This window comes from Labrus mixtus, chromosome 17 (assembly GCF_963584025.1).
Source record: "Labrus mixtus chromosome 17, fLabMix1.1, whole genome shotgun sequence".
Lineage (NCBI taxonomy): Eukaryota > Metazoa > Chordata > Actinopteri > Labriformes > Labridae > Labrus > Labrus mixtus.
The window spans coordinates 6,131,829-6,159,824 of NC_083628.1; the positions used below are offsets into that span (position 1 = coordinate 6,131,829).

The 27,996-nt window shown below is 41.1% G+C and overlaps 2 protein-coding genes and 1 long non-coding RNA gene across 3 annotated transcripts in view; 2 read left to right on the forward strand and 1 right to left on the reverse strand.

Annotated features, from left to right (window-relative positions):
• bbln (bublin coiled coil protein) overlaps positions 1-27,996 on the reverse strand; it is a 68,778-nt gene that overhangs the window by 22,429 nt on the left and 18,353 nt on the right. The window lies entirely within an intron of this gene.
• Positions 1-27,996, forward strand: part of LOC132992685 (uncharacterized) — a 93,531-nt gene that overhangs the window by 2,410 nt on the left and 63,125 nt on the right. The window lies entirely within an intron of this gene.
• ass1 (argininosuccinate synthase 1) lies at positions 1,420-27,975 on the forward strand. Its single transcript, XM_061061091.1, has 14 exons — positions 1,420-1,554; positions 2,716-2,784; positions 4,164-4,352; positions 5,523-5,579; positions 5,648-5,722; positions 6,662-6,732; positions 6,834-6,864; positions 12,335-12,425; positions 17,081-17,165; positions 17,792-17,856; positions 21,695-21,826; positions 23,863-24,019; positions 26,842-26,907; positions 27,015-27,975. Exons 1-14 carry the CDS (start codon positions 1,453-1,455, stop codon positions 27,061-27,063), a joined length of 1,239 nt encoding a protein of 412 aa, XP_060917074.1. The 5' UTR covers positions 1,420-1,452; the 3' UTR covers positions 27,064-27,975.

The following is a 27,996-nucleotide window of genomic DNA, read 5'->3' on the forward strand; positions in this document are numbered from 1 at the left end:
ATCGGAGTTGGACCAATCACACTGCAGCAGAGAGCTCCGGGATCACAGACCGTGAACCGTACACTCAGCTGCCAGCCTGCCACTCTCGTCACAGACCGACCAACGACAGCGACGTCCCTGGCTCCAGATTCATCTTTCTGCTCTGATAGACAGGTAACCACTCTTTAGTAAGTATAACCCACCTTTGTGTGTTTACTTCTTTAATGTAAGGTTGTAATTCCTCAGTCACAGAAACCGCTTCGACGTGTATGAGGTTACATTCCCAGCGGGTTGTCGCCATGGTTTCACACGGCTCGTATGGGTGATGCAGCTGCTGTGTTTAAATACCTTTCTTACTACCTACAGCTAAAACATTTATCTATCCAAACCATACAGGAGAATAAAAACACACTTGTGTAAGTGTTCGGGTGGATTCATTCACCCCCTGTGACCACTTTCTAGTTATTCCAGTTTGAAAAATACAGTAAAAGGATGGTGTAACATCGCTAATGACTTTGGGTTGAATAAACCACGTTTAAGTGATGAAAGCGTGCCGCGAAACGTCACCGTCTACGTCATTCAATGTTCAGGTAACTTCCCTGAAAACGCTTTTATTCCAACCACGTGGAAACTCAGGGTGAGTGTCATCGGTGCCCCTGCTGGCGCCAAACTATGTTTAATGGAAGACTAATTTTGGTCGTTATTCACTAGAAGTACGAGTCATAGAAAGAGGATGTGACGACATCACACCTCAATGAGCCAAGCGGATTCAAGTTTTACTAGAATTTCCATGGTATTAGGCCTGTTAAATAAACCTTGTCATTCAGCCAAGTGTGGCAGCTTAATGTAAATGAGGGACTCCTTCATGACAAGTTGATATTTTTAGAGCTGTAGCTGGGGCTTTATGTTAGAGAAGGGTTATTAAAGTAGTCTAGACATTGCATATAAAAAGCAATACAGAAAAAGTGACTTAATGTTGGATGATTAGTGCAACAATGTTTGTCTATTTCATCATTTGAAATAATGGGCGGCCTACTTAAACCACACTTGTTCATCTTGCCGAGAGATCGTCCTACTTCAGGCCCAGGACCAGGCTTGCAGCCAACGATGATTTGCCTCATTGCTTAATCTTTTAGTCATCAAAGTCTCAGCAAAACTCCCATACGGGTTCCCAGTGCCAAAAGGCAATGTCGTCCAGTAGTTTGTTTTGTCTTTTTAGCAGTATGCGTTGAAGGGAAAGCAGCAAATGTTTATTTTTAAGAGGCTTGAAGTAGAAAATATTTAAATACTTCATGATTATTTACTGAATAAGTTGAACAAATAGACAAAATTATGTCACGTTTTGCTGTTTTTGCTCTGATTATATATTGACATTTGCTCGCCTGCTCGGCTAATTACTTGTATGTGATTTGCTGTTTGTTCTCTGCTGCTTCTCCACAGTTTCTCTTCCTGTTGCACCCAGCAGCCGTCATCATGTCTAAAGGTACAGTGGTTCTGGCATACAGCGGTGGACTGGACACATCCTGCATTCTCGTTTGGCTGAAGGAACAGGGCTACGATGTCATCACATACTTGGTAAGTTTTAAAGAAAAGTGTTTGTTCAACAGGTGTCACAGTTTGTGCTTCCTGCCAGCTGCTTTTGCTTTGGCGGTTTTGTGATTTGTTCTCGTTGGACAGCTGATGCAATCATACCTATCTTTGTTACAGAACCCGTTAACCACCAGGATTCACTGATATAATGCCAACGCAAATCTGACTGGATTTACTTTTTGCCCGGTGGCAGTTTTGAACTGCCTCGCATGCAGATTTTCTTGTTGTCCAACTTTTCATTCAGTGGTTCTGGAGGTCTGAGTGGGGGATGGGCGCCGGTCTATAGGTCACTGCCATGGCATGCTAGGTGAAACCCCTCTGGATGTTTTTGGCCTCAGCTCTCCAGGGTACAAGAAGAAGAATAGCAAGCACATCCAATTGATGATTTATTGTCTTTCATCATAATTTTTTTGAAAGCTCTTCACTTGTTTCGACTGGACAAAGAAATCAGGATCCATAAACTGTCAGGCATGATAATTACACTGGTGAAGTTTGGATTTAGGCTGTTACCGTTTGTATGTCAAATAGAATTTAATTATATGTAATGCAGGTGTAGTTGACAAGTCAAATTAAATAGAAAATTAAATTGTGCAGCTGCAATTTCATATTTAATTGCAGCATCAAATGGGACTATGCTTAAATAGATTGTTTTTACCATCACAAAAACTGTGAATTATAAATAATGGAAAACTGTAAAAAAAAAAAAAAAAAAAGATGCCAAAGAAACAGTATTTGTGGTGATGATTTTTACAGCTGTTTACACGATCAGTATGGTGTCATTGCAATAAAATTCCCTTGAGTTCCCTTAAGTGTTCATCCCAGGAAATAGAGAACGTCCAGCCCTGAGATTGTGCTCATGCACATGAATTACTGGGAGGCAGGATGTTCCATCTACTCAACAGACGTGATCTGATTAACTAGATGATGATTTCAGAATTAAGACTTGCACAGTCACGATGCTGTTCGAGTGCACAGAGCTTCGTTTTATTCCACAGGAACTGTAAACTGAAATAACTTAAACTTTGATTTTTAAACCATGATGCAGTTTGAGCAGTAAAGTTTATATTCATTGATAAACTCATGTTAACAGTGTCAGGTTTGTGTGTTTGATATTTAACTAGATGTGTTTTTTTTTTTTTTTTAAAGGCCAACATCGGGCAAGATGAAGACTTTGAAGCTGCTCAGAAAAAGGCAGAAAAACTCGGTGCAAAGAAGGTAAGAAACAAGGAGACGTATGATGACAACATCAGTAACTTTTGCATGTTCCTACACTTGAAAATGTCCTGAATAATATTTCATATTGGCTGTCATTACACAGAAGGGAGATGGCAGAAAATGAGTGTAGGAAAAAATGTGAAACAAACATTTTAGATCCTCAAGTTGTTGCTTGATTTAAGGCAACACAATAGTGTAAACGATATCGCTTAATGAGTTTGAGCTAGACAAACGCATGGTCTATTTGTAAGTTACATTAACATCATCATCTTTATTGACAGACTCAGGAGTCTATTGATTGAAAAGAGATCAAGACAAAACAAAATAAAACGGATGTTCTTTTTTTTTTTTTTTTTTTTTTTTTTAAGTTATGTTTTTGGGCACCTTTTATTGGAAAGGACAGCTGAAGAGAGACAGGAAGTGTTGGGAGGAGAGAGTGGGAGATGACACGCAGCAAAGGGACAAGGTGGGATTCGAATCCACGTTCTCTGCGACAAGGACTTTAGCCTCTGAACATGGGGCGCACAACGTAACCGCTAGGCCACCGGCACGTCAAATTCCCTTTTTTTAAAAATATTTTCAGGCTTTTTGCCTGTATTGGATAGGAAAGTGGATAGAGTAGGAACTGCCCCCCCCCCCCCCCCCCCCCCCCAAGATAACAATTCTGATACCAACTACAGATACTATACCAGTATGATCATCTTACAAAGAAACAGAGGCAGGTTAATACTAGCCTTATTAAAACATGAGGAAACGCCTAATTGTCTCTTTTCTTTTCTTGCTCGTTTGACAGCCAACATGCTGCTTTTACTTTTTTCCCATGAACAATGCATGAGGTCGTAGATGCTTTCTGCTCTGTAACCATGGATCTGTTGACCTGTGTTTTGTACGTTTTTTTTTTTAATGTGATTTATGTCTGTAACTTTGTTGAAATGTGCTGCAAAGACGATGCTTTATTGGTGTGACACTGATCGTCCGACTGCTCATCTGAAGATCGATCTCTCTGCAGGAAGATGTCAAACTCGTTAATCCTCTTCATATTTGTTCATGGTTTGACTCAACACAGCTCATTAGATTTAACTGTAGCATGTTTCAAGCCTGTGCAAAGTCATAGAATTCTTCCATTAGTGGGAATCAGTAGCTCTTCGACTCTGACTCGTGAGTGAGCAAAGGTTGCTGGATTCTCATCACATACTCACAGTGTCAGACGAAGCTCCTCTGTGGCAAACAATCGCCAGTTATTTCCTCTCAAGGGAGGGAAAATACTTCATGAATAATTCATTTAACATTTCTCACATAAAAATGACCCTGAGAAGAAAACAATCCTAGATTTAACACAAAGCCTTGTTTCTGTGCCCTGGTTTCGGTGTCTTGTGTAGGTTTACATCGAAGACCTTCGTAAAGAGTTTGTGGAGGACTTCATCTGGCCCGCAGTTCAAGCTAATGCCGTCTACGAGGACCGATACCTGCTCGGCACTTCTGTAGCACGACCCTGCATCGCTCGCCGTCAGGTGGCAATCGCACGAAAGGAGGGTGCCAATTTTGTCTCCCATGGTGCCACGGGAAAGGTAGATAAGACACAAGAGATGGGAGGGAATTACACTGCTAAAATGACTGACTCCCAGCACCTAAATTAAGTATATTTAAAGATGATTGACTTTTTCTGGTTTGTATTCGAGACGTTGTAATAATATGCTCTGTGCCTGATGTACAAATATGCTTCAGTCTGTCTCTTTCAAACATAAACTAGTTAACAAGGCCACTGCCCAGACTCTGAACAGGCCATGTGTTTTCAGGGTTTGAACATTAACTTTTTTTTTAACTGCTACTGTTTTTCAGAAACCTGCTCACCCCGGAGCCATAACACCCCCCCCCCCCCCCCCCCCCCCCCCCACACCCACACCCACCTCCCACGCCCCTCTCATTCAGAAACTATACTTTTCCTCTTGTCGGTCATCTATTCTTTGACAGTGAATGAATGCTTTCAATGAAACTGAAACAGATGTCAGCACAGATATTCACTTCTCTAGTTCCTCAACCACCAGTTAAATGAAATGAGTCACTGCAGTTGAAATGAAAATGCGTGACACATAACGTTCATCAGTATGACTAATGTCTATATTTCAACTTTATGATGTGGTATCAACAACTGTTAAAAGTGAGATGAAAAAAAGAAGAGAACTAAAGTCTGTGTGCCAAAGAGCTACTGTTGGTGAAATTGAAAGTTTATTTGAATGGATATTGATTTACTAGAATTAATGTTAGTTGGCATACTAGTCCTGAAATTGAGACTTGATTAACATGCAGTTTTGATATTTTGCCTGTAGGGGGAGACATATACCACATCATAAAGTTTAAATACAGACCTGAAGAAATGCTTTGTATCACATTCAGCTATGTCTTAGCATTTCATTTAAAAATGTGTTTTTTCTTTTTATTCCAGGTATTTACATAATTACAATGTTTTGCACTACATTTTGTAATTATGTTTAACATTTTAAAGAAACCGCAATGAACAGGGAATTATAGGAATAGACACTCAAGCAGGGAAGGATGCTTTCTTAAACCACGGATCATTCAAGATTAAGGAAACTTCGTTGATCAAATATACTACAGTAAAAATATAGCAATGACAATGAAGGTCACAGTTTCAGGCTAAAGCTAAATACAGATGTGTATTAAATCGACTCACCTCACATGTGGTACGTAACTCAATCATTCTGTGATGTGTTTTTCAGGGGAATGACCAGGTCCGTTTTGAGCTCACATGCTACGCCCTCTACCCTGAAGTGAAGGTAAGTTTGCTGTGTGGATGTAATGAAATGTACTGTCCGCCTCTCTAACTCTCTCTGCTTGTGTTCAGATCATCGCACCATGGAGGATCCCCGAGTTCTACAACCGCTTCAAGGGGAGGAAGGACCTGATGGAATATGCGGAGGTAACTACACCCGACTGTCAAAATCACAAGATTTTTTAAAAAGTGTAACATTTGAAATTTGTCACAAATTTGAATTCATCTGAAGCATTTAGGGCAAGCTCAAAGTTGCAATGAAAAAAAGAGAAAAGACATTTGTACAAAAACATTCAGAAATATCGGTTTTGTGTATTTTAATGCACCAAATATAATCTTATTTTTCTTTATAGCCTAGATTTTTTAAATCTACTTTCCAAATGCTATACAAGTCATTCTGGATATGTTGTTAACGTTAACTCTGTGAGGACTCTCGCAATATTTATTTCTTCTTTTGCAATCCCTCACACACCTTCCAGTAAGCCCTTATTCCCAACCGCAGCTTTTGAAAACAGAGAACAAAATTGCCTTCATCTTGTGTAATGATTTACAAGCCTGTACTAAAGATTCGTTTTACCTCCCTACCCTCTCCCTTAGATTTTTAGGTCAACCCTCCTTATTTTTTTGGTGACATAGACCACACACATTCAGATGCTGTTTGTTCCAGCGGTCACGTTAAACCTGAACTATACCAATTTTCACCACTAGAGGGCGGTCATGATGTTTAATTCAAATCCACTCTTTTCACTGGCCTGTGGAGTATTTTAGAAACATGCAATCTTAAAACACTGAATTGTTGACTTCTCTTTTTGAAGATACAAAAAAGAAAAGAACACCTTCCTCAGTTGATTGTTTTCTTTTTTTTCCCAGTGTGGACTCTTAGAGACAAAAGCAATGTAGGGAAAGAGGTATTTTAGTTACACAGCATGTCAAAAACCAGCCGCTGGAAATAGTTTACTTGGCTTCTTGCAGTCAGAACTTTCTCCACAAAGAGATATATTTTAAAGTCTCTCCCCTTACCTTCAGGTGCAGTAAGCTTTAAGGTAAACAGTATGTAACATGTCATCTCTCTCTGTCACATTGTAGAAACATGGCATCCCTGTGCCCGTCACTCCAAAGGCACCCTGGAGCATGGACGCAAACCTCATGCATGTAAGGTGTGTAGGCCTGGAGTGATGCTCCGTCTTTGGTTCCTTTTTCAATATCCCGTCTTTAAATCACAAAAAATATTAACATTATCATGTTTTCTTTTAAACAGCTATGAGTCTGGGATCTTGGAGAATCCTAAGGTAATACAAGTTAAACATTTTTCTCTTTGTCCTTTGCCGCCCTTGGCTTGTCACCTTTTAAAGGGTGTGAAATGTACAGTTAAACCAATCAAGAGGGAAACCCCTTTCTACGTATTTGAAACTGACACCTTTCTGATTACTAAAACCTGAACACTGTCATGAATAAGCACTGAAATCCCCCTCTCTTACAATACGTGTTGTGTTAAATATAACTTATTTCATACATTTCTAGATCTACTATCAATGTTGACTTTAATCAATCCAGATGAAAGGAAAATGTTGACTTGAAGACTTGCAGGTGAAATATCTTTAGATTGTACTGAAACATCTGAAGAGTTTAGATCTTAAAGTGTTTTGTATTTGATGTAATCTAGCGCCTAACAGAGAAATCGATGACAGTCATTTACACAGAACGTTTGTCCGCCTGCACAGAAATCGTTTTTATAATCGGTACAATTGACGATTAAATACATTCAGTTTTCTCCTTCGTCCTCCTCTCGTGCACACAAAGCTGAGTGAGAAAACGCATCATATTTTCATACAGTCGAGATGTATAATCCATCTTGAATGAGCGTTAAAATAACACAGCATTCAGGCTTCTCTTCCCTCGACTGACCCATGCCAGTCCCACCAGAGTGAAACACAACTCACTCTCCCACAGTGCCATGGGTGAGACAGAGTTTGATCTCTGCTGGGGTCAGAGTTTAAGGCTGTACATACAGGTTGCCCTTGGTGACCCCCAAAGCTCCCATCCTCAGTTGCTGTGTCTGTGTCTCTGTCTTTCCTCGCCCAGGGTCCTCGCTGGGCCCTGGGAAGAGCCTGGGACACACAGACACTGACTTGTCGTCAGCAACGCTTCGACTAATTCCCGATTTCATGGGAGCCAGGGAGGGGGGAAGGGTTAGGGCGTTGTGCCCAGCTGGGGCCTCCTGAGTTCCAGCCCCAACTCCTCGGGACCTCATTGTTCCACTTGTTGCGCCGCCGCAGGCTGCAACGTGGGAGGGGAGCCATTTCATCGTGACACCGTGACACCAAAATGTCACCAGTAACAGTAAAGTACAAAGACAGCGCGCCAGACAGATGAGTCTCCCAATGGACTGGGTGTCACAGGGAGGCGAGGGGTCCCCCGCTGCTGGAGTGGAGATGCAGGGGCAGGGCCACTGTAACTCACAGACCTCCATCTCTCTCTCCGTCCCTTTCCCACCCCTCCGCTGGCTCTTTAGCGGTCGGCCTGTGGAGAAATGTTTTGAAAAGAATGAGACCAACCGGCTCAATAGCATAGCGATGCATGATGACAGTATTGTGTAACTGATTTCATTCAGGGGTTTTGTGTTGGACCATTTACTCCGATATTGAATCGATTAATGGCATTAAATACAATGAAATATTTATGGTGCATGGGTCCAGAATGGTAAAAGGATTTGAATACATTACCCCGGGCACAAAAATGATATCTTGAACTTTGAATAAGCTCGTACTGAAGAGTAATTTTCAGTAGCCAAAGCCCCCGGTCATTCTGTTAATTAGGGTCAGTTGGATCATCACAACAATAACAACGTAGTAATGTTTGTTTGCAATTTCTCGCTCAAACATGAGATTACATTCCATTAAAATCAGGAAAATAATATGAATACTGGTTATTCTAAGGGCTCAGTGTGTAAAACTTCACTAAATGTTTAAACATACAGGACGGATTCTCCTCAATCAGGAAGGTCATCTTAAAGAGGTCACCTTGGTCACCTTGTTCTTGGTATCTCCTTTCTGTATCAGGCTCTCCTTCAGTTACAGCCCTTAAGGCTCAAGGAGGACCTCAACTATTCAAACCCCCGACGCCCCCCCCCCCCCCCCCCCCCACCTGTGGTACAAAGGCCCCTCTCTGCTCAGACACAGTCAGATTAGGAAATGTCCAAATGGTCGCTCATATGTTCTCCTGTAGATAAGAGTCTGCAGAGTTCAGGTTACTCTATGATTAACACTGTATCCTTCCTGATAACCCTAAACCTCCCCGTCTGTAACACAATGGCGCTGTGACTCTTTTGATTTACTCACCTCCATCTGGTGAAGTTAACCTAATGTGAAGACGTGCACCCAGGGCAACTTTAGATGTCTTATTATCATGTTGAATACGGTCTCCCATGAGTCAGAGCCAGATTTATTTACCTCTGATTTTAGATTCTGGGTTTGTTTCACTGAAGGTACGGCGATATAAAAAAATAAACTATCGATCTGAGAAGGATTTAAAAGACTCTGCCAAACGTCCCTGCAGTATCTCTGCTTGTTTTTGATCACTGTGGGCAATGTTGGAAAGTGATGAGCATTTGTCGGGAACTATTGAACTATTGAAGTCAGAGTTGGCCGTAATATGATGAGATTTCCAGAGTTTTTTTAATTCCGTAAATGTTGCTCCTTTAATTTTAAAAGTGTTTTTAATCAAAATACTTACTAGTGATTAATTGTTAATTTATTCACCATGAACAGGTCAGATTTGTATCATTGTCCAGAATGTGGTTGTCATGGTATCAGACTTTTAAACTTTGATATGATACGACAAAAAAATCAAACTTTTTAATTGCAGGAAAATTCCTTCAATTGCATCATACACAGTGCTCTCTCTTTTTCTTTCAAACATGCAGTATCAAAACCTTAGGCCAGAATGTTGACTTTACTTTCAGCAGTATGTCACTTGTTGGATGGCTCCACACACTGCAGCTTCCTCAGCATCCCCTCCCTCTGTCTCTGTCCCTCCACACATGAGCGGTCGGCACGCAGCCTGAGGCAGCCTGACACTCGTCCCGAATCATTAAAACATCACCTCTGTCTTAATTATAGCCCCTGTCAAGTAGCTTCCTTGTGCCTGCTCCGCTCTTTGATCAGGGAGCTGACGGGCCACTGCTCGCGTTGACCAAGAGTAAAGGAGCGTAACGCCAAGCCTCTGCTCACCTAGAGGAAATGATAACTCGTTTTTTTTCTGCCGGTCGCATGGCTGGCTGCAGAGATGGACTGACAGAAGGCTTGCCTTTAGGGTAGAGGAAGTGGGCTTGTAGGTGTATGTGTGCTTTGAAGCAAAGAGGGTCAGTGTTTGTCATGTGCCTTTTCGGCTGCCCTTAGGTCTGATTGGTCTGACCTGCGACACTCAGCGAGAGCTCCCTGTGTGCATCTTCACTGTAGCTGTGGAGTGTGTTGTCCTCATTACATTCAACTGAGGTTCTAACATTAACCAAAACATCCTGGGTGTTAAGAATATAAATATCCTTCCAGCCCATCGTGCATGTATTGTTTTATTTTGATCTCAATTTGCCATGTTTGCATCTTAAAAAGAAGGACAGACTTGAAACGTTGTGATTTAAGCTTCATTTCCGACCCATTGCCCCAAAGATGTTTTTACTATTCTCTTCTCTTCTGTCTCACTCTCGGCTCTCCCTTCCCTTCCCTTCCCTTCCTTCCCCCCTCCCCTCCCTCCCTCCCTCTCTCTCCTGCCACCTCTGCCTTCTTTTGGCTCCATTGGCTTCGATTGAAAACCAATGAGGCAGCTAATATGTGGAAAGATAGAAATTTACTTGCTTTAAGTTCATGCCTCAGCCTTCTTTGCTGTATGGGCCACGTTTAGCACAACAATATGGCAGAAGCAAAGGCTGCCAAAGGAGCTGCTCAGTGCTACATGATGGTGCGCTTCATGCCCCATTTCCCACCAATACCCCCCCTGCACCCCCCGCCTCCTCTGCCTCTACCTTTTTCCCCTCTTTCAGGGCCATGGCTTTGGGACAGGTCCACCTGCAGGGGGTTTGAATTGAAATGCATTGATCTCGCGCTCGCTGGAAACAAGCCTATTCCCCTCCTTTCTCTTCTGTATTCGTATCCAATTGCATTTTAAGTTCACGCTCTTATTGTTGGAGTATGAGCCTTCAAAAATGACTCAGCATGAATTTGTATACATTTAAAAAAAATATGTATATCACGGTTTTCTCTGTGTATCAGTATGATAACACACTTGACTTATTACTTTTATATTCTAGGTATTAAAGCCCCTCTAAAAGAAACATTTCTATTATTTAAAAATCCTGAAGTTCATATATTTGTTTGGAGATATTTGATCTGTTTACAACACAGACTAAATCTGTAACTTTTTTTTTTGAATGAATGCATAAGATGTCAGATAAGGTACTTTATTTACTGCCTTTGAGCTTCTGTGTGTGTTAGGAATGTAACACCAAAAAATACTGTCAAAGCTAACAGCTATATCACATTTGAATTAAACAAAAAAAAAACATTTTTTTACAACCAGCAAAACACACTACAGGAAACGTACACTTTTTTTTTATTCCCTGGTATTTAAAATTCAGTACATCTTCCCCCCCCTCAAAGAGTATGCATCAAAAGGCCTTTTAGGGGAGTCATTTCACCCCTCTCCTGCTCGCTCTCATTTGGCATCTTTCAGGGCACTGAGGCAGAAAATAAAGGAGAGGAAGACGTCCGCCGTCCCAGTCAATTTTGGTGTTTAGTTAAAAGGAAGGAAAGTGATTGCGCTGCTCGTTTTCTCCTCAGTGACAGGCGACCAGCAGATGCCGATTAGTTATTGTATGATGATTTAGTGTCTGGTAAAGCTTTCCATTTAAATGCACCCAGTAGTTATTTTGCATAGTCCCCCTGCAATTTGCCTCAGCTCAGGAGACATTGGCCATCGTCTTGTCCTAATGCTGTGTAATTGTTGGAGGGCCACATCGCTGGGCAGACACGTCAGACCGCCACGCTCTTTTAGGTCCCGACTATGACTTACTGAAATCGCTCCCGGCTCTCCCCAACTGGAAAAACGACTAACGTCTGTCACCCAGGACAACTTTAGTGGATTTAAGGGATGGAGTTTATGGCTTTGTTGAGCGATGCCCTTTAATCAGAGTTCTTCATTTGTGAAGAAAAGAGATGGGAAACGTCACTCAGGAAATCAAATCTGGACGATAAGAGGAAGGGCAGGATAAAGCTGCAGACACGTGATTGAAGCAGCAGATCTGAAAGGCAGAATATTAAAGAGATCATAGTGTTGCTGCTGTCGTAGTATGATGTATGTTTTGACTTGTCAAGTGTTCACTATTCTTTAGGATGTGAGTCATTTCTTCTGTTTGCCCTTTCCCACTCTTCCCCTCGCCTCATCCCTTTTTTCCCACCTTCCCCTGTGGTGAAGGGCCACGCAGGGAAAATGAAACCAAATAGAGGAGCAAAATGGAACATCGATTTTTTTTTTGTCTCATCCCCTGATGGTGTTTTTAGGTTTCTTCTTTTTCACGCTTCATCCTCTCTTTTCTTCTCCCCGCCTCGTCTCCAGTTGTCCGTTATCACCTTGGACAATTGTCTCTTTATTTGCAGCGCTCGTCTGTGATGAGGTCTCCGAAGGGTCCTAGTTATTCAACAAGAGGAACAGAGTGTGTGAAATAGAGACAATGAGTGTGTGTGTGTTTTTTTTCTGTGTGTTTTTCAGAGTCATGCTCCGACTGACATGTACCTGATGACCAAGAACCCTGAAGATTCTCCCAACGTCGCCGATGTTCTGGAGATACAGTTCAAAAATGGTTTGTAGCTGCAGCGTGTGTCACCTGTTCATTCTTCACTTAGTCAGGGTTTAAAGAAAATAATAATTCATACAACCTTTGTAGCTTCTGAAACTGAATTTACAGTGTACAAGGAAAAACAAGCCTTGGGGTTTTATTTTTATCTTACATATTCCTTTTTATTTTATGTAAATCTTTTTTATTGAAGTATTTATTTTAAGTTTAAGTGTCTTTCTCAGACAAAACATTTCATTTACAAAACGTAGCATCAAGATGGATAAATTACAGTTAAAAAGGAGACACTAGAATTAGAGAAAAAAGAGGAAGAGGTGGTTCAATATGTTTAAATATTTATTTATATATACATGTGTGCACATATATATTTGTATATGTGTGATTGTGTGTGTGTGTGTGTGTTATAATTCTATTTAATACACTGATCAGAAATGGAGACTAAAGCATGAAATATGCAACAAAAAGTTTGATTATATTTTATGAGAGCTAAGAACTGATTAATTATTTTAGCTTTTAATTAAAATAATAAAAAATCACTAATTTGATTAGTTAGATATTACATTCTATCTTTCCTTAATATGCAAATGATACAACTGGATTTGAAGTACATAAAAAAACAATATTTTCTTCTCGACATCAAACTAAAAACACACCTGTATTTGTGAAATGTGTCAGGTACTCTCTATTGAATGTAACATGATTGCATCCATATATCTTTAAATATAATCAGAATTTAGGGCAATTAATCTACAAAAAAAATCTGTGCTTTCATGTGGAATAAAATACAGATATGCACAGGTTTGTTATCTAACAAAATAACAAAAAAAGGAAGCTAAAGGGACTAGCTTTGCTGGTTGTTTATAATGTGCACACACTGAAAAAGAAGATTCAGTGTGTGCGCTTGCAGAATGATTTCTGTTCTGATACTGCATCAGTAAGTAATAGCGTCCGTCTTCACTCTCTCTCTCTCTTCATGTTACTTAACATGATGGTTATCGCTGCAGGGCTACAGCTCTCATGTTGACCCGGTTGCACTTTATCACCATTCCTGACCACCCAGACTTATCCTTAACCCTTCACAGCATTACTAGGTCCAAAGCTGCCGTGTTTAGCCCTGGGGCACGTATGCAGGCCGGAAGCATTAAGTCCAGCTAATACACCAAGCCCTGAGGGGCCAGAGAGACGCTCATTAGATATATCGCCACGAGCTGAGTAGAGGAAAGTGTCACATGTTTGTGCAAAGAGAAAATGGCAAGAAACATCCAGGCCTGGGGCAAAAGGCACAGATGTCCCTTCATCCCTGGGTACTGGTGTGGGCTGCAGACCACTGACATCAATTGGCTGAGAGACACTAGCTCCTCTGATCATGTGGGCTCGATGGCAGTTTTTATGAGCTCTCATAGTAATTGAGAGAAGTTCAGAAGGTTGGCAGAAGATTCAGTGGTTATTTTTTGTGACCAGTTAAGCTGCCTGAAGTGCAAATTAAAAAAAAAAAAACCTTTCAGAAGTCAAGTAGAATCTGTGCTGAAAAGTTCAGATCTCACTTTACCAGCTCCCTAAAGAAAATGTTTAACTATAAAAACAAGTAGGTTGGTGTCAGTTCAGCCGGAGATGTGAGAAGCTTTTGTGAAACAGCTTTGCACTAGTAAAGTCTGTTTTTTTGCGCGGGTTCTTTAGAGGCCTGCGCTCTGTTTTCACACATATTCCTTGTGCCTTTTATTGAGCGCCCTATGACAAAAGCTGTTTTAGTTGTCCACACAAAGGCCCGAGCCTACTCCTCCCTCTGAGCACAAGATCAGCACAAGAATGTTTCATTTCATTCCCCCTCCCACCTTTTCATCCCTGCCTTTCTCACCAAAGTTTTCTCACTGATTAAAAAAGAATATTTAACGACAGGAACCTTTTTTCCCCGTCAAACACTCCATTCCCCATTCCTCTCCTCCTTTTTTTTTTTTTTTTTTGAAATGAATAAAAAAAAAAAAAATTCTTCCCTCCCTCCTTTCATGCCAACGGAGTGGAGAGGAAAAAGAGACAGAGAGGAAAAATGTAAAGCAGTAATTTTTCCTACAACTGTGTCTGCGCTCCCATTGTCTGCACTGTTAGGCTGCGAAAAAAAAGTGAAGAAAAGGATCACGGGGAGAAAAAGAGCCTTCAGTGAATGATCGAACCCGCATGATGGAGAGAGCTGGGGAAAAAAAGAGAGTGCAGGCACGAAAAGGCCAGCCCCTACACTCCCACGTTCAGACACTTAATTTATTTGAACTTTTAATCTAATTATTAGGTATCTGGGAGGGGGGTTTACTAATTCATCATCCATACTGCCCTCTCCTGCACCGGGAGAAACTTTTTTCTTCTTCCATGGGAGCCTCTGAGATTCCCGCGATATGAGAATGGGCCGTCAACAAAGCCCTTGTCTAAAAAAATTTGTCAAGTGCTTCACGTGTCATTCCTATCGGGGCTTTGTGAGCGCTGGCTGAAAGGCGACTAGAAGTGCTGCTCTTCCCTTCAAAGCCGTTTGAGTGGCGGCTGCAAGCACGCCAACCTGTCCAAACTATGTACAAGTCTATGGGAGATTTTTGGATGTTATTTTTGTTTCTCTCTCTCTCTCTCTCCTTGTGCTCTCTCTTTAAATGGACGTATTGCCTTCTCAAAACACACATGGGTCATGTTTGTTTCCTCGCCTCCACCTTTGCCCCACGCTGCTCATTGAGAGTCCCTGACAGTGATTGATGTGTACTCGCTTTAAGTGGCTCTGGAGAGGAAATGTGCGGAGCTTACGTGGGTGTCATTATTTTAAAGTGTGCGTGTGCGTGTGTGTGTGTGTGTGTGTGTGTGTGTGTAAGAGACATATTAATTGGAGGATGGTTAATGAATCCACAAGTGGTTTTTGTCTCCCGCACATGCGCAGGAACACTCAAACTTGTTGGCGCAAAAAAAAAAAAAAATCTCAGCACCGAAGAGAGTATGGGTAATAAAGCTGCGTGAGTAATTGAATTAGGTAAAGGCCTGCCCACGATTTCACAGCTTTCAGACGAGCAGGGCCTTTGAATTTATTAGCCTTTCTCACCACCTCATTTTGAATTGGGTTTTCACTTTAAGCTGATGACTATTCATTTCAGTGACTGACATAATGAGAGCTTGTCAGCAGATTTGACCGACTCCTTACGCATTAGGTTGGTTAGTTGGGGGTAAAAAAAATCCATTTGTGTTTTTTTTTTTTTCCTTTAATCCATTTCCCAAAACAGTCTATACTGTTTAAATGATGCTGTGCAAAGGCTCTTTTTTATTCTAGTTGTTTTCTGTGAAGTTAATGTGCACCTATATAGTGTTGTTCTGGAGGTGAATGATACCGTTTAATTCCTGCAGGGGGGGGGCAAGTTTGTTTTCTATAAATATTTTTTGCAATTGACCGTAAGCTTTATTTTTAACCCTCCTACAACTCGCCCTACGACCCAAAAAAATGCTCCAATAAAGACTGCCATAGAAAAATTATCTATTAATGTATATTTTTTTTAATGGTTAGTATTATTAACTTCAGTCCTCACCATACATAGCAAATATTCATTGTGTTTCAATCATCCAATACACTAAAAGACACCAAACAAGAGTCAACAGCAGAATACGCTTTTTGGCATTGGCAGAGAAGATTTGGCACGTTTTTCATGGGCGCAACCCACACACTCAGCTCTGCTGCTCATCCCACAAATGACACCATTTAAAAGGGAAATAAACCGGCTTTCCAACGGTATAGGATTGATTGCCAAGAAGCATTGTTACAACAAGTTAAAAACTAAAATTCCAGTCCCACACTATCATGGATCCATGAAAAAATTAATAAAAAAATAATTTCATACCACAATGGCAGTGTACTCAAAACATGTTGTTTAAATGGGAGTCAATGGCATAAAAAAATGACGAAGGACTAAAGGTGTGATTATTTTTTTTAACATACATAAAAAAAAAATCATGAAATTTTAAAATTCACCCCAAAATACACACCTGTGACAAAATCTGTGCAATATGCATCAACACAGCCAAAATTATCCACCAAAAACTGTCTTTAAACGTCAAAAAATGCACTAAGACTACAGGAGGGTTAAAAGCTGTTCATTTAATTAAATTAAATTATCCTCAATCAGCATCACAGGACTTTAATTTGAAGGAACTTAAATAGAGAAAAAATAAATCTCAAATAATATATGCCAACAGTCAGATTTTACTGTTACTTTTCACAACTCAAGAATTTGCCCACTATTATACATGATCAACACTTTAATACTCTGAGGGTTCTAACTGCAGAGGAAGCTGCGGTATACAGTTTTTCAAATCAGGAATAATTTGAAGGGAATATACTGTAAATAGGCATTAAATGTGTAATTCTGCTTAGTGCATAATACTGAAATCCTTTTAGACAAATGTGTATGTAATTAATAAGTAAACGTGCACTATTAAATGTAACAACTACTCGATTTCTGCTCTGCTGCCAGTTAAGTTTTTTTTATTTAGACTCTAGTTGTGTTCTGGGAATGATTTATTTATTTTATTAACATTTATTTGTGAGTTCTAGATGAGTCTCAATAAAGTTATACATGTCATATAAAACGAAGAATAAGTGCAATTTGAACTCCTCATTTTTAAAATCTTTAAATCTCTCTCTCTAGGAGTGCCAGTTATGGTGAACAATGAGAAGGAAGGCCAATCCAAGTCTTCTCCTCTGGAGATCTTTTCTTATCTCAATGAGATTGGGTAAGTGCATTTCTTTGAATCCTAATGTCAACTAAGCAAATATTGAATGCAGTTTTTCCTTCCTTTCTTTCCTTCCTTCCTTTGCTTTTATTTGTATGATTGATTAGAAATTCATTCTAAAGAAGCCTTCCAGTAAGAAATGTATTATAGTACTCTGAGGTCAAGCAGTGGTTAAGCCTATCACCTTTGGATTAGTGTGTGTGTGTGTGTCTGTTTGCCTGGACTCAAATCCCACCTGGGTTTTCTCTACTAGTTTTATTTTTAGCAGAAGTCTACTTCAAAAGTTGTTTTTGGTAAAATGTCTTAATTTTTAGACGTCGTCATTGAACTCGTATCGCTTCTTAAAACAATGCATCACTTCTCGTCCACTCAGAATAAAGGGAATGACATTTTTCAGTGACTCATGGTGGAAGTTTTGATGAAGTGAGATGTCCTTTTCTGTAGATTATGATGGCTTAATGTCTCCTATTGTACAGAGAACAGTTTTAGCATTCATTCATTTCAATAGTGAAGGGAAACATAATCATTTTTTAGCATATATTTAAATTTATTATATTTCCAGTGAGTAAATTATATATAGTTTGTGTCCACTAAAAGTTCTCCTCTCCTTCTCTTTACGTCTGCAGTGGAAAGCATGGTGTTGGTCGGATTGACATTGTAGAGAACCGTTTCATTGGCATGAAGTCCCGAGGTAAGGAATTCAAATATCATATTTATGTTAATCGGTCTCGCTCATGAAATCTTTCAATTTATGCCAAACTAGCGGACGGGCTTCACCTCACTCACACACACGCTGATATAGACTGTAAATGCAGTGAGATGGAAGTATTCACACTCACTGTGAAACACGTCTCAATATTTTTAATTCAACATCCATTCAGAAGCTTTCCTTTCAGTATCTAGGGCTTTCAAGCCATTTGCAGTTATTTTACATGAGTGCTTTAAGTGTCACACTTGATTTTCGACTTTTATGAAGAAAAAGGAAGGGGGGGCGGGGGGGCTGGATGGCACACTCTCGTCAAAGGAAATGTTTTTACTCTGGTTCACCTGGAATCATAGACGCTGAAGTTACTTCAATTTATTTATGCATGCACACACTTACAGAAAACACACACACAGTGACAGCGTGCACGCTTCACTGGATACACACAAATACAGATTCTTTCACATGTTCAGAGCTGCAGAGATGCAGAGATGTTTTTGTCTTTCTCTGTTTGCTTTCAAAAGGGAACAGGAAAAGCTCTTTTGTTAGACCTCTACATGTGTTACAGCTGCTAATACACGAGAGCAGTGAGCTGTTCTGTCCCTGTATGAAGCTCACACACACACACACACACACACACACTCCTTTATCCCTACATCGCTATGTGCTATGATTGGCAAATTGACTGGCCAACAGGCTGTGGCTGTGGTGCAACTTGGCAGGTAGAAATTGGAAAATGGGATGCACACTTTTCTCTCCCCTCGGCTGAACAAAAGATCAAAGCTCTTTCCTCCACGGAAGCAATAGGAAGAGGTGGAGCACAAGGTGTCCAAGCGGTTGAATAACTACCGCAGAGTGTACATGTTGGTCTTCTCCGGGTTGATGGCAGTCATGTCAGCACAATAGATGATTGGTGGGATTGAATGGGGACATGTCATACCTATTTGTGTTGGGTCATTTTTATTTGTGTGGGGTCAGGGGGGCGGAGGGGATTGAAATGGTTTGTCAAGAATGTTGTCACAGCGCTACAAAACATTCAACAGTGGCAGAGGAACATTTCCCATCTGTCACGGCGCTGTCAGGCCTCTGACCTGAGCACCAGTGATGACAATGTGCACCTATCAAAAGCAGAGGGAAAAAGGCGCTTTCTTTCTCTGATGATGAACAAGCTGCTTTATATCCAGCGGTTGATGTAGTGGAACAAAAATAGTTGTTAAATGCTCCAGAATAATTTGACTTTATTTACTTGTTAAGTTTTATAATTTCATATTTAAATACTGGGGGGTTACGTTACATTCTTTATGGCTCAATCGATCTGTATTGTCTTTGTAAAGATACAGCAAACAATAATAATACAAGTAAAGTAAATCTCCTGTGAGGAACTTTTGGTTTGTGCTTTTTTTTAGACTTTGTGAAATCAGCTAATATGGCATCGTCGTCCACAGATTTAATATAATATTGTATCAGGATTATTTTGATTTTAGCAGCTTTGTAAAAAAAAAAAACTTAATTGCAAACTCCATGCATATCCTATCTATACTAAGATCTTTTTTTTTTTAACCAATGTTACCTGTTTATGGAGGACTAGCAGTTTGCCCAAAGGGTCAGAGGGGATCAGCTCAGGAAGAATTAATTCCTGACCTGAGACCCGTCAGGCCTGCAGCATGGGTTAGCATACCTGCAGTACCTGTATAAAAGATTAAAACCTCAAAAACCACTGGGGGTGTTGTCTCTTGAAGCTTAACTAAACTGCCACTGTCGGAGCTTACCCAGATAGCGTTTCATTGTTTGCTCCTCTCCATTAAGCTCGCTCTCTTTTAGAGCACTTAAGCCAAGTTGTGTTGGAGGGCAGTTTTAACTCCTCTATCTGATAGAGCCAGCGGAAATGTCCCTACGCGCCCTCTGCGGCCTTGGATCATCAAAAAAGCCACAAGTCATGCTAGCTCTAGCTCAGGTGACAACCTTTTGAGGCTTATGACAATTAGCAGCGTTGCTAAGCTCTGCTTTTGGCCACAAGCACAGAGTAGGAGCTTCTCCACTTTCAGATCAAGACCAGTGTGTGCGCTGGTGTATTTTGGGGTTGCACGGATTTGAACTCCGCTGCTCACCGGATTGTAAGAGATTGAAAAGAGTTTTCAGTCGAGCACTTCAACCATTCTGAAATGTTGGATCTTGGTGTTAGCTGTAGTGAAGTATCTGTGTGGCAGCTTGGCAGCGTAAAGCGTTATGACCATCATTCAAATTGACAGATGAAGTGAGGAACCATGTATTGCTTTGGGGGGGGAACGGCACTTACAAAAATGGATGTCATTGATAAAGCTCCCATTTCTCTTGTCAGATCTGCCTGCTAGCGTCCCCCCCCCCCCCCCCCCCCCCAGCCCTCTTTTTGTTTTAGCTGACATTTGAGTGACAGCTTCATTTCTCTTGTCATCCACCTCATCTTTTCTCTTCTCACCCCTCCCTCCCTGTCCAGAGGGGGTAAATTGCAGGGTAGGCAGAACCCTGGTCCAGGCTCCAGGTTGGCAGGGGCCTCCTACCCTGTCATTTACCCAGGACAGACTCATCCGTGTTGTGTGATTGCTCTGTGGGCCTGTCTGTCAAATAGTCGACAGCTAATAGAGCTGTATAGCTTATATAATATTCTTGAATGATTGGCTTTTGACGATGATGATGATGATGGAGGTGTCGCTGGGTGAACCAAGAAAAAGGGGATGTTTTGGAGGAATAATGCAGAGTGTTGTATTTTTGTCTTTGTCTTTCATTGGGGAATCAAAAAGCTTAGAGTAGAACTTGAAGTGTAATAGATCCTAGATCACAAACTTGGATGAGTTCATTGATTTTTGTCACATTTGACGGTTTTTAACAGATCGGCCGAAAAAAACAACATATTTATTCCAAAACCTTTGTACTCCTCGGCCTGCCATGACTCAAACTATGCTCTTTAGCAGCACTACAAGTCAAAATTGCATCCTCATGCAACTTGGTTGTGTCTCACATCTTCAGTTTTATTCACTTATTATGCGATTCCACTTCTCATAATACAAGCAGTTATCTACAAAAACGTGTTTTTTTTTTTTTTTCTCCAATGAGCTTTGAAAATGTTGAACAGGTAGCTTAAGCTCACATTTCATTTATCAGATGTGTGTGTATCTGTGTACTGGCTGCTCCTGCAGTGCAGTGAGTGTGATTCAGACAAACGAGAGATTTGCATTTAGAGACTGTGTCTTCAGTTCTTGAATCAAACGCAGCGCTCGGTTATGTTTGTTTTGTTAACGGCTGCAGAGTACTGCTGGCTGTGAGATAACGCTGCTAACTTGAGGTTTTTCGACTGTTGTCACACACAACCAGCGGCTGATTCATGCCTGATAATTGCAGACATGGTGAGAGGAGAAAAGCCGTTTGATACATGGTATTCTTACATAACAACACTTACAAAACCGGTTTTCTTGAGAACGACTGAATTGTCTGTTTGTTCAGAGGATCTCCATGGCACCTCCACGCACTACTTGAACACTGCCGTCTTTTCACTGAGACTCTGCACGGGGATTCATTTGCATAAAATGTATTTTACACAACAATGATACATTTCCATTGATCTGCGGATCACATGTGGTGGAACCATTGGAGGTGATTCAAACGGATCACAGATCAACTTCTTTCTATTTGGATCCCAGTTGATTCACTCTGAAAGAAACATGAATATTAAAGATAAACATTAAACAGGCTGGTAAAGTTGCTCACATCTCCCTGATGTCTAAATTAAAAATACATCATCCTCTATTATATTTTGTTCAAAGACTTATATCTTCTCATTTTTATTCTTCAGGAATATATGAAACACCAGGAGGCACAATTCTGTTGGCAGCCCATTTGGACATCGAGACCTTTACCATGGACAAAGAAGTGCGTCGGATCAAACAGGGACTGGGTGTCAAGTTCTCTGAGCAGGTCTACAACGGTAAGTTCCTCCCTTAAGTAATCCTAATGTGGATTCTTCACTTGTTTTGTCTGTGGTCAGATTCACTGCTGGTGTTAAATTGCATGTGAGACAGAAAATCGTCCACAAAATTAACAGTATTTGATTGGTCTTTAATTCCCTCTCATAAATGTCACGATTGGCCTCGAAAAGGTCCGGTCAGTCGGGCTACAGTCAAGACAGCTAAACGTCATTCTGGTGTTTATGTAAGAGAGAAAGCGACATGCTCAGTGACGTGTACCTTTGGTTGTTTCTGTGTGTTCAGTGTGTGTTCGAGCTTTTCTTGGCTCAGGTGTCTTAATCATCCCTTCTGCTTCGGTCTCCTGTCCCCTGCACCTTCATCCTCATAATAGGATCAGTGCCATTAGAGACTCCTTCCTCTCTCTGGAGGGTATAATTGAAGTGGCCTAGTACTCACACACACACACACACACACACACACACAAAGGTGCTACCTTCAGAGGCAGGGCAGAGATTAAACCCATTGTGGGTTTAAATCATTAATAGCTCTGCATATAGATGGCAGACGGCTGGCAGTGGGGCTTATGTTAACAATCCACCTGTCCTGCATCTGTTTTGCACGAATACGTCACCATTTCATTAAAAAAAAAAAACATTTTCAGGAGGTTGTGCAGTGGTCTATGTGACATGTCTGCTTTGTGCTTGCTTTATCAAATGGTATTAGTATTGTACATTTTGACATTTCTAAACATCAACCCCCTATAAAACACGTTTTAATTGCTGAAAAGCATATGGACCAAATGATGAATCAGTTATAATGAAATCTCCAGATAAGCCAAGACTGAATAAAATCCACCACCATAAACTGCAGCCCGTAGCTGTAGTTGTCCTGTCGACCACATTGTGTCTATTCAGAAGCGGGGAGCGGTTGTGTCTTTGAACATGGCCCCGTTGTTGAGGTGGAGGTCAGCTGCTGATGAGAGAAGGACCCCTGCTGAGTGGGGCGTTCCTGACCTCTTAACATACACAGACACATCCCTCGCCCATCTGTCTCCAAAACTGATGGGCCAGGGCAGCCGAACGAGACAAAAGAAAGAGGTGTGTGAACTTCACCTGGAGCAGAAATAAGACCAGAGCACAGATACAGATTTTAAGCTCGGGGGAAAAACTGAACGGATCACACACACATACACACACACACACACACACACACACACAGAGCCCTGTGGAATCAGCTACACATGGAGGATTTGCAGAGTAAGGTGCTCTTTCTTCACCTTGCCATTCTGTTTCTTGTTTTTGTCACGGTCCGTCTAATTACACTTATATAATATGTAGATAAATGTCTAAATCCAAATGAAAAAAATCAACAACACAGGGGACATTTTATTTGTCAAATAGGTAAGTTACGATGATATGATCAGATTGTGCATTTGGGCCCTGTGTCCACCAGAATGTTTGTATTTTGTTTTTTAAAATCTGTCCTTTTTTTAATATTATTTTGCAATGGGGATGCAGCGTTTCTACACTCTTCTAAAAGCTCTTCAACATGTTTGGTCAGGGTGGTCACAGTACCAGAATTTTTTAACATCAGTACCATACTAGTAAAAATCAAACCATATTGATACCTTTTTCGATACCACAGCAACAAAAATAAAGGTCCTACGCACCCAATATTGGATAATATTTAGTTTTATTTCCAAAACATGCAGAAAAATCTCCTGCAGTGCACACTGTCAAAATTGTAACAGTACATTGACAACATTTTGGTAAAAATGTCTAATTTGAGTTCAATAATGTGCTTGTCAATGTCACTTTTCATAACGGTTTTAAATTACAGGGTGGGGCTTAACAACAACAAAAAGAAAACATGAGTACCTTAGACTTCCCTTAATCATGTGACTCGGAAAGAACAAGTTTGTTCACTCTCCTTGTTCCGACATTTTAACTTCTGCAGAGAAGTGTCGACTTTATCAGCTGGGAAAATGCTTATATGGAAGGGGTTTTGTCTGTGGCATACCTTTTTTGTATTCATATGTTCATGTTTCTTGCCTCAGGTTTCTGGTACAGTCCAGAGTGTGAGTTTGTTCGACACTGCATTGCCAAGTCCCAGGAGAACGTGGAGGGCAAAGTTCAGCTGTCCGTCTTCAAGGGTAACTTCTACATCCTGGGACGAGAGTCACCCAAGTCCCTCTATAATGAAGAGTTGGTCAGGTAAGCAAGGACTGGAGAAAAAGAGTGTGTGTGTGTGTGTGTGTGTGTGTGTGTGTGTGTGTGTGCGCTTGGGATACATAAGAAGCCATGCGTCAGTGAATCACTGTGCTTGTTCTGACCGGACAGCTGTGTTTGGCTGCTCTGGGCGCAATGCAGCGATTCCACATGTGTTCAGCAGCCAGCCTGTTGTCAGATCGGCCTGCCCAAGTTCTCTTATGACCTCCACATCAACGCACTGCACCGACCCTGCCTCACAAAGACATCAGAGAAGTTTCCAAATCAGTTCCTGGAGGGCAGACCCCGACCCCAACCCCTCCCACTGCACCCCCATGGCCCTCTTAGCCCTGCTAACAGTGGGTTTGTTCAGGGGGCTGACCCCTGATGCCCCGTGGGCAGGCTCAGCACTGACCAAAGTAAAAACCCCTCCATATGCCCCTCCGTCTCCTCTTCAGTCACACACACTCCAGTTGTACCCTAAAGTCAGCGAGCTAATGGGGTTTTCAGCCAGAGGAAAGAGGTGATTTCACTGGGCTTTTAAAAGGAGAGTACGTGGGTGTCATGCTAGTTTAGCAGGTCAGAACGAGGGACAAAAGGAAAGATTTCTCACACAGTCAGCCTCTCAGATCCTTTGACTGGAGCTCAGAACACACACAGAAAAGAAATCTAACACTGATGGCTTTTTTTTTATCTTATGAATGAAAGTTATCAAGACAGAGACAAATAGATATTTACAGAGCACAGATTGTGCATTCATTCAACCCTTTCGACCCCGTATTATATTAGCATGTTACTTTACCCCAGCTTTCTGTCTTCCAGTCAAACATTTCAGAAATAACTGCTGAGTCACTATGAAGATGAAGTGCGACTCACTTGACCTCTCAACTTGTGTTGCTAAGAAACTCTCACTATTAAAAGGCTCGTGTTCCGAGTACAACACCTGACCTTGTACAGACACATTTCTTGGACACATGTGTGACAGAGGTGTTGTGTTGCAGCCTCACAAAGACCTCCAGGCCACTGACAGATGGGCGCAGTGACTCCTCACAAGGGAGCCCGTCACAAGAAGTCCAATCCGAAACCGTTATAGATCAGCTTGAAGACGTCCATTTATTGCACAATTTAAAACCTGCCAATGAGGGATGAGTTATGTGTGGCTGACACGTTGTTGTTGATGTTTTTGAAGCAAAACATGAGTTAACTTGCATAGCTACACATACAAACATAAAGGCCGCAGGTTATGATTTCTGACCACTTTATTAACTATTTGTAAATTATTAATTTGAACATTAAGACATCAGAAAATCTTTTTTTTTTTAAAACGATAATATTTTAGATTTTAAAACATGAAATATTCCTCTAGCTCCTCAGCGGTATCATCAATAGGATTCTCACGATGGGAAAATTCTAAACTTTGATATGATAAACGAATATTATTGCAACCTATTGTGATACCATGGCAACAAAAATGTATGTCTTAGACACTCAGTATTGGATTATTCCTTGTTTTTTTTTTTTTTGTTTTGACAAAGACATTCAGCAGTTTGAGTACCAAAACTTTAATGCCCAAAAGGGTCTTGGAATATTGTCTGGGGGGAACCATGATAAAGAAGTTATCGTGAATACAACTCTTGAAGTTTCACTCACATGTTCTGTTCCTCACAGGTATACTCATGGGAGCGTCAGTGTCCCTCTCTCAACACGCACACTTCTTTTGTGACGACTTGATGACCTGTCACAATCACACACACACACACACACACACACACACACACACACACACACAGAGCAGATTAGGCATGAAACCCCTGCTGACATCCTGTTGGCTCTCCACGGGCAACAGTAAACGGCGTCATTAACACAGTGGTAACACAGCCCGTCACCGCACCCATCTGAGACAGAAATGTCACCCTCCTCGCCGTCCGCTGGCTCCGCTCTCAATTAGACTGCAGGGTTTCTTAAAGGAATACACAAAATATCACATGCTTACACACACACACACACACACATATTCTTTGTGGCCACTCGCCCATTATGGTGTTCAGGTGCCGGGTAGGGAGCCTTGTATTGAGAGTTGATGATTTAGTTGTCGGTCTTTCTTTTTATAGTGTTTATCCTATCATTTGTTGGCAATTTCCTCTTTTGCTAAGTGCTTCTGAAGAATGAGTGCAATCCGTACGTTGTGCGTTGGGGGTGTCGTAGCGAGGAGAGGGCTGTGTGAGGGAGTGTATTAAGCACTGCAGGTAGAAACTGCTGTAATTACACAGCACACGGACACTCTTTTGTGAGACACACTAAGAACAGAAGACTCGACAATATGCAGCCTAAAAGAAACGAAAGACGCGGCATAAGTTTAGATGAACTTCTTTTGAAGCACAAACTAGGAAACCGAAACATTAGACAACAAAATCATATCGACACTTAGCTCTGGAGTTGATATGATGGGATTGTTTTAAAATGGGTTATGTGCCTCTTTTAGTGGGCTCGTCAACATGCGTGTGTTTTCCTTCCCTGGTATTGATTCTCTGTTATTCAGGACAAACAATGCTAAAGAGGAGCATTCGGAGGAAAATCGATGGGAACAATATTTCAAAAGAGCACATTGTCAATGATCCAGTTATCCCAGTAGTTGACGAGGCTTCATGTCTCTTATGTTGTTGCAACAATACCAAACATTTCAATCATTCTGTAACTAGTAAACCCTCAATTTTTTTCATTTTTTCCTTGAGTACTTGGTTTCTCTTTGGCCATTTTTTTTTTTTACCGAACTTCAAATTTGAGAATCAGTCTCACCTGCCTGTTTTTTTTTTTTTGTTTCACTCCAGCATGGACGTGCAGGGAGACTACGACCCGTCTGATGCCTCTGGATTCATCAGGATTAACGCTGTCAGGTTAGCATCCTTTGAACCCTTAAGAATTCTTCCATACATCTGTACAAAACTAAATCCGCCCTCATCCATTCACTCTTATCGGTATACCTTCTTATTCTCCACAACAGATTGAGGGAATACCACCGTCTGCAGGGTAACTCCGACTCTAAGCAGTAACAGCTGCAGTCATCGGAAACATCTTTCTTCTCTCCACCATTCCTGGGGCGGTAGTAGGTTTAGACTTTGTGCCTCTGTTGTCTACATTTTGCCTTACGGGTTTTCTTACTTATATAAGCACAAGGCTATTTAACACACTACTAGCCACATGTTGCTATTAGTGCTAAGAGTGGAGGAAGAAGTAAGATGTGAAAATAAGTGTCATGACAGGAGAATAGTTTAGGTGTAAATGTGTTCAATTAATATCTTGTGGATGGGTATATTAGTAGGAGGTATTTCTTAGTATTTTATTTCATGACTTTTGTCTCTGTCAAAGCATCAGTAGGCAAGTTCTTGAACACGGATATTAAAACTCAAAGTTTGTTAAAGAAATAAAATTGAGTGTGCGTTTTTCTTCCCTAGTTCTTTGTTGAATTGATTACAGTGCATTGTGGGTATTTATGCAGCAAACACTGAGGCTCTGTCACTTTGAATGTGTGAGTGATTCATAGGTTGTTTTTTTGGCAGACAGACTTCTTATTAATGCCTGCCTGTTTAACTCTCGGGGCCGTACAGTCACTGCCCAGTGAGAACAAAACGGATCATATTTACAATATGCAGATGAAGCAGAGCACGTGTAAGGCACAGGGGGGTAGTCAACGTGGTGGCTCGCTGATAATCGCTGGAGCAGAAAGGATGGGGCCATTTCTGAGCTCAAATGGCACAGGTCAAATGGAAGGAAAACCAATTGGCCACATACGTATATTTCCCCGCTCTGCATGGGGTCTCCAGCTTCAGAGAACAGAAGGAAGGGGGTAGAAACAATGACAAGACAAAGCAACAGTAATGTCACAATCATATCTTCATATACCTAACCTGTTTCCATTCCTCGGTCTCACATATTGTCTTTGAATTAAAAACAATCAATATGAAGATGTATCAACCTGAATGCAA